Source organism: Centruroides vittatus, unplaced genomic scaffold (genome assembly GCF_030686945.1).
Source record: "Centruroides vittatus isolate TY-2023 unplaced genomic scaffold, ASM3068694v2 contig_134, whole genome shotgun sequence".
Lineage (NCBI taxonomy): Eukaryota > Metazoa > Arthropoda > Arachnida > Scorpiones > Buthidae > Centruroides > Centruroides vittatus.
This window is the reverse complement of record NW_027120852.1, coordinates 2,160,884-2,173,303: the sequence shown is the minus strand read 5'-3', so window position 1 is coordinate 2,173,303 and position 12,420 is coordinate 2,160,884. Positions and strand designations below refer to the sequence as shown.

General features: G+C 33.2%; 1 protein-coding gene across 4 annotated transcripts in view; it reads right to left on the bottom strand.

Annotated features, from left to right (window-relative positions):
- The window catches only part of LOC136990759 (sodium channel protein para-like), a 476,095-nt gene that overhangs the window by 233,951 nt on the left and 229,724 nt on the right, over positions 1 to 12,420 (bottom strand). For all 4 annotated transcript variants that reach the window (XM_067289190.1, XM_067289191.1, XM_067289193.1 and 1 more), the window contains one exon: positions 3,703 to 3,768. In XM_067289190.1, the coding sequence (XP_067145291.1) occupies positions 3,703 to 3,768 (66 nt within the window). The remainder of the gene's footprint in view (positions 1 to 3,702; positions 3,769 to 12,420) is intronic.

Below are 12,420 nucleotides of genomic sequence, written 5' to 3'. Positions count from 1 at the left end.
TTTTTAATTGTTTTTCATTGTTATGAATATTGTGAAATTGCATTTCATATTTTGAAATACAATAGAGCATCGATTATCCGAACACCGATCGACAGAAACGTCGGTTAACCGAAAGCATTCCGGTCGGACCATGTTGGGACGTGTGTCTTGCCGAATTGAACGTTTTCGATACTAGATTAACTTCTAAAGTATAATTTCTTTTGTTTTATATTTTTCAATTTATTTATTTTGTTTGTACAAAATAAAGAAATAATTTTTAACGATACGATAGCCACGATTATTATTATAAAAATTTTTGTTAGACTTAACATCGACAAAAATTCGACGCAAAGCGACACGCGACAGAAAAAAATTTCAACGTGAAACGTACTAACATACTATATTACAAATGTATTTTTTCGTACATAATTAGTTATCCGAAAAATCAGTTTTCCGAACAACCCCGGTCCCCGATCGATTTGAATAATCGATGCTCTACCGTATTAGTGAAAAGTCTTAAAATTTTCTATTTCTAACTTATTTTATTATTTTTATTATTAACTTGGTCTAAAATTTGTTGTTAATCTAACAACATAATTTGGCCTAAAGGTAACCTAACAACCTACCTTGACACTAAATTCCATTCTTTAATTGGCTTAGTACAAAAATGGAAAATAATCCAGCAATTTATAATTCCAACTGCCTATGGAATTCAGACTTTGTGTATATTGTATATTCTATTATTCATTCTTTATTCTGTTTTTGTTTTCATGATAAAAACACATACTCAAAATTTTTTATAAAACTCAGTACCATGTCTGACTATTAAATAAACGAAATAAAAAGTAGCTATTTTTAAGAAAACCAAATTAAACAAAAGGCATAAAACGTTTTCTCTACTAAAAGAAAGTCTGGTTTCTTTAGAAAGTAAAGACTTTAATATCCATATAGAAAAATTTATTGTTTTTACATATTGATGTTTATGGTCCTAAACTAAAAATCTATAATTTTTTCAAAATGATGCATATAATTTAATAACTACAGCTTAAGATACTTAAAATATAACATAAAACTGCAAAAGTTATGCATTAAAATAAAAATTATTATAAAGCACACGTCAAAATGTTTCAAAGATCTGTGATGACACAGCCATAGTTCTCACTCAAAAGCAAAATAAAAAAGATTTAATCTCTAATTAATGAATAATTTTTATGTAGATCAGTATAAAATCAAAAACAAAAATATATAATTTAAAAAGCTATAAATGAAAATTTTTGGATTTTATTTCACATTATTTCACAATACTATTTTCCAGCAAAAGTTGCTCTTTTATATTTAAAAAATATTTCCTAAATGCTCTATTTGTGTATCACATCTTTTCATATGTTTGTTTATTGTATTATGTTTGATCTCATCTCTGCTTGACACATTTCACAATTTTGTATTTCATCATTTTTTTGTATGTCATTAGCATCATTTTCAAAGATAAATTGCTTTTAATGTTATATGTTTTAATTATTTGGTAAACAACTAGATGTTTTTTTGAAGAAGCAAATAAATTATATTTAAATATTCAGACCAAATGATTTTATCCAATCAAATTCATGTTTAAATAAATGTATCCCTATAAATTTTGAATAATGTGTTTTTGCGTATTGACGGCATGGCACTTTAAATAAGAAACCAACATGCTGCTAATCCCGGAAAAGTCAGAATTCCAATTTACATTATAATGACAAATTAGTTATGTATTGTATTCTCATAATCCTTCTTAAACAGAAGAAATTCATTTTCATAGCTAATTGCCAATACTGTGAACAAAATTTTATTTTTCTGCAGGCAACATTTGGTGGGGTACATGTTAATTGTATTGGACTGTGAAATATTTACTTTGGATAGGTAAGATGAGGCATGTTTATATAAGGAGATAACGTAACCTTAGTACCATTGGGTAAAGTTACTAACGGCTGTATTCACCACAAGGAATTAATAGTCAAAGTTGAAGTTAAACTCGCTTATTTAAAGTAAAATAAATGATGATTGATTCCCTTTAACTTTGACTTCTAATTCTTTGTTGGTGGATACAGCCATAAGAGTAACAAACTTGACATCATTTATTTATTTGTTCATCATTTAATCAAGTATATTTTTTTTTGCTAATAAAGATTGAAAATCATTTATCTGAAATGCTTGGAACTGAAAGTGTTTGAGATTTTGGAATATTTATACATTTGCATCTGACATTAATCAATATCACACCTTCATTAAATCTTCTATCAATACTTTTTTACAAACAAACATTTTCAGCTTAGTTTATGGGCCTGGTTCAGACCCATACTAAGCCGAACGTTAAAATAAGTTCCAGCTTTGAACAACACATTTGCATCTGATTTTATTTGGTATATACATTATTAGTATCACTTGACTTCTTTTTTTATGTCACTTAAAAATTTTTATTAATTTTCAGTAAAATGAAAAGTTTTCACCCATCTATGCGAATACACTGGTTTAAAAACTTTCGTAGATGTGTGAAAATATTTTTAAAGATATTCACACAGACGTGTTAATTGATTTATTTAAAAGAACTCATATTTGTTTAAATGATCAATATATGTTATGTTAAAAATTAGGATCAAAATATACTCAGGAATACATATATATATATAATATATATATATATATATATACACTAATTCTAATGTTTATAAGTAAGGAAACCATAAAAATCATCTAAAATAAAACAGCATTGAAATATAGCATTAATTATCTTAGAAACCCTGTTACCAGTTAACATCAAGGTAAATCAAAATACCAGTTTACATCAGATGTGAAAAAGGTAATTTCCGGTTTCCTGCATTTAAATCAGTATGCCACTCAATATTCTTGCTTCGTTTTAAAGGGGAAACTTTATACATTAAGAAAATGAACAAAATAATATTTAATTATGATTATTTTCTTTACATTTCTGTATAATTATATTTTTTTACATTATAAAATTTGTCTAAAAAATAAGCAAAAATGCTTAATAGCATTTAGAAGTATATTTATTTAAATATGAATTTAACTCCAATAAAAGCATTTTTGTGAAACATATTCAACCATTGTTCAGAGCTAAAAAATTTTGAAATTATGTATATTTTAATTTTCTAAAATTTTCAATTTAATTATAACATAAAATTTTAAGAGAGCAATTTTCATTGGCAAAGATTAGTATATATTAATTATAAAAAATGCTGTAATAAATTTATTTGATATTGAACAATTTCAATAATTTTAATAAATATAATTAGAAATTTATCAAGCGTTTGTCATACATCAACTTTTAAAATATTGATGTACATGAAAAGAATTGATTAATACAAATATCTTTCTAAACTGAAAATTTATAGTATTATAAGTGAAATTTCAATATTGCTAATACTACACATTGTAATGCATTTGTTAATACAAAAGTAGACAGAACATTTATCATAAACTTTATAATAAATTTATTACACAAATATTAAATTTATAACTATTTCATTATGCGTTGACTTTGTGTTGTTATATGAAATGATATGTCCTTTATCTAACGAAGAATGCATTTTATATTTTCGTTAATATTAGAGGTGCATAAATAAAATAGTATAAGTGAAAGTAGAAATAAATGTGCAAAAACATTCGAAATAGGAGAAACAAACAATTTCAAAAACATAATTTGTGCTTTTCCATAATGGTAGTTACCTCTGCCACTTTCTCTACTTTGACGTCCTGCAGCTTGATCTATAATTTCATTCAAAACCATCACATCTAAAAAATTAGTAAAATATTTAAGTTTAATAAAATCTTTAATATAAACAATATATCAATTATTTATATTATCGTTATTATAAACAAAATACACTTAAATTGCTACCATACCAAATTATCTAAACTTTTGGTAATTAATTTATATATATATACATATACATAGGAGAATGTTTTTTTGTTTGTTTGCTATACACTCCTAGGCAATTCGACCAATTGCTACGAAATTCAGCAGTTACATTTAAATACTTATAACTTAGATAATGTTGTACATTCCATCCCAAAATATATATTGAATTTCTGTAATTCAGTTCATTTCTATCTACATTTTATTCACTGATTTACACGTAGTATCATCTATTGGCAACACATTTAACAAAAAAGTTAACTAAATATAATTCTTATAAGAAGATATAATTTTGAAATATATACAGGGTGCATAGGAAAGTCTCTTTAACCAGAAAATTCTTGCGAACAAAGAGAGCTACAGCTATGCAAGTGAGGTAATGGTACAGTAAAGCAACTATGCCCAAACTAATGCAAATGACAGCAGCATCCCTAGTGGCAAAATTTGGAAGATAGGCAGTGCAAATGAAAAACGAAAACAGATAGAGCAAACTTTCCAATTAGAAAGTTTTAGAACATCAATTAATTACTACAAAACGACATCTGGTTCACACGGATAAGATAAATTTTTGCTGTATACCCAAAAATGTCCAAAAGCGATGCATGCCATTTTGTGTAAATGTTTGAAAGGAATAGCCATAGGTATGAAGAAATACACACAATTTATTGCATAAAATACATACTTACATTAATACAGTTTGATAACAATGGCGTGTATCGTGAGTAATGGCAAACTTTTCGAACATACTCGACATTAAGTTGTTATCACTGTGTGACAGTTTGCCTTTACGTTGTTTCTTGTGTGATGTTATCAAACTGTATTGACATAAGTACGTATTTTATGCAATAAATTGTGTGTATTTCTTCATACCTATGGCTATTCCTTTCAAACATTTACACAAAATGGCGTGCATCGCTTTTGGACATTTTTGGGTATACAGCAAAAATTTATCTTATCCGTGTGAACCAGATGTCGTTTTGTAGTAATTAATTGATGTTCTAAAACTTTCTAATTGGAAAGTTTGCTCTATCTGTTTTCGTTTTCGATTTGCACTGCCTATCTTCAAAATTTCACCACTAGGGGTGCTACTGTCGTTTGCATTAGGTCGGGCGTAGTCGCTTTACTGTACCGTTACCTCACTTGCATAACTGTAGCTCTCTCCGTTTGCAAGAATTTTCTAGTTAAAAAGACTTTCCTATGCACCCTGTATATATTATATTCACTTAATTATTGCGACAATAATATAGCACAAAATAGATGTGTATAATTAATTAAATTATCAACAACCGTGAGGCAGATAATAGTGAGGGCTTATCAGACCAATGATGGGCAGAAAAGCTCAGGGATCAAGTGAAAACAATTTAATAAACATAAAAATTACTACATAAGTATGGAAACGAAAACCCAGTTGGTATGAACCAAGGGTAAAGCAATATTAAAATTATGCAAGGAAACAGTCAACTTAAAAATATGCCTAAAGCTATACAATATAAAAACGAAAATGTAAGGACCCAGACGAGGTCCGAAATCGCAAAAATGCAGAATTCTGTTGTGAAAAAAAATAACAATAAATTATATAAGAGAGAGAGAGAGAGAAAAAACAACGCTTAATCAAAACAACGTAACGAAAAATGTAAACAAGTCTCGGGATGACGTCAACGCATGTTAAATGGCCTGTTAATGTTTAATCCAAAGGTAGAACTCTAACACACGCACATAAAGAGGTATAAGTTTGACACAAGTATTTAAAGAAAAAATTTTGCTTAGGAAAACAATTTCAGAAAAAGGGAAAAATTGGAGAGATAGAAAAAGTATCGCGTGATCGTTAGAATTCCAGAATGACATCAATTGCAAACAACGGATTAAGTTATGAGTGCAGGTGTTGTGGTTCTATCAACAATCTTGGAGCATAGTCGACAAAGGGTGTCAAATAGACACCTCAAATCGGACCTTTCCCGCAACCCGACATGGTCTTGTTTTGCGTTTGAAAACAAAGGGGAGACCAATCGGGAAGCAAGGAAGGGGACGAGAGACCAATCCACAAGGCAGATAGGACACGAGAAAAATGTATAAAAACTGGGATTTCAAGGTCAAAGGAGTTTTTCGGAATGACCGACGTGCCTCTTGAGGATTAAACCAGTGTGTGCTGTGTCGTCCCTCGGAACTTTAAGTGTGCCACCGCCCGTCAACATCGCCGTACGGCCCTTCTCAACCACCCGGGACTGGATATAGTGACCTGCCAAACTCTTACGTTCTGAAGATCGCCGAGATTTGGATCAACCTAACCGATGTAAGCATGTATTCGACCAAATAAACGGTTTTCCGCATGTAAACACTTGTCATCATTTGCCTCCTTTGCCACCGCCCACATACACGGGTTCCCTTAAGCTCATCCTGACGCGGGATATTTAAGCCCAGTCTACACCAGTCCAAATCTTACACTGGTGTCAGTGATGCGGGATTAATTGTATCCCCCCTAGAGTCAGCGAATCTTACAAAAATGTCATTATAACTGTATGAGCAGTAAACACATCAGTGTAGATATGTGTAATAAATCTTCATAACGTAGCATGGTGGTGTGACGTACAGGGTGCTGATACAAAACAGTTATAAGTTGGACAATTATTGGTTTACAGTTATGAACTGAAGTTATACAGACAGATAATGTACATACCAAAAACAGTAAAACAGCAGAGTTGTAGGTGCCAATTTACAACAATGTGCTGGGAGCAGTAGTAAGAGAGGTGTGTAACAGTCCACATCTGGTGCACAAGTGATGACAACATATGATACAATTACAAGTTTCCAACAGTTTTTAATAATATATAGTCATAACATCACATGAATATTTAGTTTTTAAAAGATATAATTATGCCATCCTTTGTTAATTTTAACACCTAGGTTATCATTAATTCTATTAAAATTATAAATTTTTAAAATTTCTATATCTTCAAAATATTTACGTTTATAGGTGTTAGTTTCAAATTTTAGTGCTTTTATTGTACTTATCTTTATATTGTATAGCTTTAGGCATAGTTTTATGTTTACATTTACCTTATATAATTTTAGATATACCATTACCTTTAGATAATACCTACTGATGATGCTTACTACTCATACTGTTACAGTGGTGTTTTCATCTTTATATTGTATAGCTTTAGGCATATTTTTAAGTTGACCGTTTCCTTGTATAATTTTTAATATAACTTTACCCTTGGTTCATACCAACTGATGAAGGACTATTTCCTATCAAAAAAACAGTCCGAAATGCATTTTGGGTTTTCGTTTCCATACCTATTAATTTTTGTGTTTATTAAATTGTTTTCACTTGATCCCTGAGCATTTGTGCCCATCATTGGTCTGATAAGCCCTCACTATTATCTGCCTCATGGTTGTTGATAATTTAATTAATTATATATTATACCAAGGGCTAGAAGCAACCTTTGTAATAATTTCACTACATTTAATAGATGTGCTATATCATTACTGCTACAGGCAGCACATGCACTTGTCTGCATGGAATCAAAAGTGTTAACCTGTGAAAAGTCTATAAGTATTTAATTTCTACATCTAATGATTTGAGTTTTTTCATTTCTGAATGGTACTTTCTTAATTTTAATAAGCAGTCTTCAGTAGCCAAGTGCATAAAATCACTGAACACTGGTAGTTAGTTGTAGATTCAAGTAAGGCCAATGAGCTGGCCACATACAGTTTTTTGGGGTTTTCTTCACCTAAATAGAATCCAGCTTCACCCATCTATCATTTCCTGCTTAAGTTCATTTCCCAATGGAAACAAATTAACCAATAGACATGACCATTTTTTACCTCTTTTTTAACATTGTATATTTGCACATCCCACAATCTATCAGAATAGTGCTGTTTGCAACAAACATATGAAGTATTTATTCTGATTATTTTCATTTCAGGTACTTTAAAATCCATTTCTGACTTAATGTGTGAATGAATTGTAAGTTTCCAATTACCAAGTTGCCAGACTTTACCAAAAACGTGTGCTTGTCCTATACACTCAAAAGTTTTATTGTAGTCTTCTGATAAAAGAAGCAGTTCAGTTTTTCTTAACATTTTTTTCCACCCTTCCAAAGGCCCTATCTATAAGTAAATAACTGTAACCCTGCACCAAATATTTAATCTCAAAAATTACAGTATACATATCTGAAAGTTCACTTAGCATTACTAATAATATATAATTTTTGTTTTGTGCACTGCATCCATCACAAAACAAAAAGGAGTACCTAACCTGATAGCTGTGAGGAAGTCTACCGGATTTATTCATTCAGATTAAAGAGACATTCATTCACATTACGTATATACAGCTACCACATTTGACATTGAGAACAAATTAATTTTCTTGATTTTTGGATTTTCTTTACAAAAATTTCTATAAAAAAGCACGCAACCTCTTTCTAGCATATCAACAAAATACTTTTTGAACTTTTTCACAAAATGTAGCCATTATTAAAGAAAAATTAAGGAAACAATCAAACACAATAGCACTTGTACTTCCTAAAGTAAAATACTGTAAAATAGTAATGACTACTTTAGGACCAAAATACTAACGTGACCAAAATAAACTTTGTAATTGGCTGTATTAAAATGCAAATGTTTGAAGACAAATAAAAAATAAAAATGTCACATGTCAAAAGAAACCCAATTTCTGGATACATTTTTCAACAGAAAAAACACCCATTTAAAAAAAAAAAATATTGCAGCACTATAGAGAAGCATATTATCAATGTGTTGGTACTGTGCCTTACATCTTTTCCTGTCCCCCTTTGCTATGTGGTGGATCCAACTCGGTGGAGAGGAGTTGTGTAAATTTAGGTGCGTAACCTAGGGTGGGAGATTTATTGGAGGGTGTGTCTCAGGGAGAAGTTAGAACAGAAATAAAGAGAGGATGAAGATAGAGAAGCAAAGTAGTGGTGGTGTGTGAAAGTGCATGGGGAATTAGTCGGGAAGTGAGAAAGTAAAGACTGTCAGCAGGAAGATTTTGTTTTTGAACTGTTTCCTGTCTGATGAGAAATAAAAGAAGAGGTACACTTTAAACTCATTGTCGGTATGTTCTATGTGTGTGCATTACAGAAATTCTGTAACATATTTATTGGGAGAATTGTGTGTTAACGCCATTTGGTAAATTGGATTGTCAGGCTCCGTATGTTCCTGTGTGTTTCCCTGGATGTACTGTATGTTCCAAGGAAAATTAAAGGGTTATCTTGTTAATTTGGATATTTGTCTTTGTCTAGTCCCTATTGAGATAAATGGATTCCCTCTTCTAAGCGTCTGCTCTATCAAGCATGCTTGTTATCAATTTGTCCCATCGAAGAAATCACTAAAGTTCTCCAAGTTGACTCGTTCCTACTTTCTATACCCTCACAATTGGCGTCCACAACAGGATTCATTGTTCTCAGCAGACAAAGACAATGCACCAATATGGCTACCTGCTGTGACCATGACCATGACCGTGACCCTGTGGGATCTACTTTCAATCCTCAAACCATTGCAAGCCCACTGGAAAACCAATCTATCATTGCCCCTGTGGTGACTGGTTTTCTGGGAATGATACCGTCCTTTTCAAACCTACCTAATGACACAGTCGACATTTATCAGTTCTTCCAAATTGTGGATAATGTAGCCAACTTGGCCCAATGGATGGAGCAAGTCAAGATAGTTGTGTTACCGGTGAAGCTAAGAGCATGGCCCTTTGCTATGTTCTTTAATTTACAAACATGTTTCCTGCATTCATTCAAGGAAATTTAGAAAAATCTGATTAAGAGTTTTGACAAATCATGGTTAAATGAGAAAACAGCCTTGGATGAGGTGTTGTCGATCTCACATCACCGCAACGAAAGTGTATGTGAGTATACGATACGGATGAAGACATTATTCGCTAGAGCATATGCAAAGAATAGTGGTCTATAATCCCTCCGTGACAAGATCATTATGGATCGGTTCATAAAAGGTATGAGATCATCTATTAAACTAGCAGTTCTCCAGGCCAAGCCAAGCAATTTAGAAAAAGCTATAACAATAGCCAAGCACATGGAACAAACTGAACTTGCTTGCAAGCCCAAAGGAAATCATAACCTTATTATTAATGAGGCCACATGCAAAGATGCCAAGAGGGAACCTTCAGATGTATGTTCTACCTCAACTGAAAAGAAAGATATGATGGATATATTAACCAAATTGGGAGAATTATGCTCATCCATGGCTAAACTGACCTCTGCCTTCCAAGATTACACACGGCTGATGGACCATTGTAAGAACTGCTTTGTATGCAGCGAGCCAAACCATTTTGCAAGAAATTGACCAAACCGTAGGGAGGATTGTTTAAACTGATGAGGAGTCACACTCGAGGCCAGTGGTACAACTCCAAAGGATATTTTGATCTGGCCAATTCTATTACCTTTACAAAAAAAAGGGTTGTGTATGGTGAAGGGGTCTATTATGGACGAGATGGTATTTTGCTTAGTAGACTCAGGTGCCAAAAAGTCTATTATTAACTATGAAACTGCCATCAAACTAACCAGGAAAGGCCACTTCCCCTTCTCAGACCATAAGATCAATATAAGGGGCATAACTGGTCACTTGACTAAATGCAGTAAAGTGTTGAAGGTCCCATTCATTGCCAGCAGTGACATTGAGAGAACGGTTAGATTTACCTACAAGCCACTTCCTAACAACCTTGATTACAAAATGATTCTTGGTATGGATTTCATTGCCTCAAACCCACAGATTTTGTCCAACCTAATGAGCACCTTCAAAGTTGCAAACGGGATGGAATCAAACAAAGAGGATAGTATCAAATTCTCAAACATGAGCCATGTGACAGTCACTGACAGTGGACTCCAGATTTGTCACACTTAAGTGACGACGTTCAGGTAATCATCACGGAAGTGCTCATGGAACATGCGGGATCAGTTGCAAATCGTACTTGAAGACTAAATGCAGTAAAGTGTTGAAGGTCCCATTCATTGCCAGCAGTGACATTGAGAGAACGGTTAGATTTACCTACAAGCCACTTCCTAACAACCTTGATTACAAAATGATTCTTGGTATGGATTTCATTGCCTCAAACCCACAGATTTTGTCCAACCTAATGAGCACCTTCAAAGTTGCAAACGGGATGGAATCAAACAAAGAGGATAGTATCAAATTCTCAAACATGAGCCATGTGACAGTCACTGACAGTGGACTCCAGATTTGTCACACTTAAGTGACGACGTTCAGGTAATCATCACGGAAGTGCTCATGGAACATGCGGGATCAGTTGCAAATCGTATTGAAGACCTGGCGTGCATAACGAGCTTCACACAAACTGGAATTCCTGTCTTGCCTTCCCATCAACATCAGACAGTACCGAATCCCTCATGCTTACCTCCCACAATTGAAAAAATTGATAGACTCCTTCATAAAGGGAGGAATCTTAGAAGAAAGTTTGTCCGAGTGGCATTCCCTGTGCACTTAAGGCAGAAGGAATCCAGTGAACTAAGGATGACTCTGGACCTGAGGAAGATCAATGATATCACCAAACCACAGGAATTCCTTCCCCCTGAATAGAGTGGATGACATCTAGTCACAACTCCACAAAAATAAATTTTTTTCAGTTTTAGACCTAAAGTCCAGATACTATCAGATTCTGCTAGAAAAATCAGCTAGGAAAGATTTTGCCTTCTTAACCCCCCTGGGGGAAGTTCCAGTTGTGCTGCATGCCGCAGGGAGACAAAAATAGTGGCCGCTTCTTCTAGTATGTTATGAATAAAGTTTTGGTGAAGTATATAGATGTGAAATGCTTCGTTTTCCAGAAAGATGTTGTTCTGTTCACAAAGAGTATGAAAGAGCATATAAGCTTCTCAAGGGAGGTGTTGAAATTGATAGAAGATGCAGAATTAAAATTGAATCCCAGGAAGTGTAAGACCATGGTGGACGAAGTTAGGTACCTTGGTCATATCATTTAATCAAACAGGTATTTTCTAGGAAAAGGTAATTCCTAGGAATGGTCAAGTTTTATAGAAACTTCATCCCAAATTTCTCTACCATCGCAAACCCCCTGACCACGCTGTTGAAGAAGGGTGTAAAATTTAATTGGTCTTTTAAATGCGAAGACGCTATTAAGAATTTTAAGAAGCTCCTTTCCCAGCTGCCTGTACTTAGGTACCTGAATTTGGAAAACCCTTCTTTATTCACTGTGATGCATCTGACCTCGCCGCAGGAGCAGTCCTCCAACAGCCCAATAATGGATTTGGCCCCCACAGGATATTTCTGCCGGAAGTTTAGGGGAGCAGAGATAACTACTCAACGGTCAAAAAGGAGTGTTATGCAATCATGTTGGCCCTTCACCATTTTAGGTTCATATTATTGGGTAGGCCTGTTACTATATACTCCGACCACAAGCCTCTGTCTTACCTCCAGGAGTTTAAGAATCATAATAACAGGTTGATGAGATGGGCCATGCAAATATCCAACTATGACATAGAGGTTGTACACGTAAAGGGAAGCGAAAACCCGGT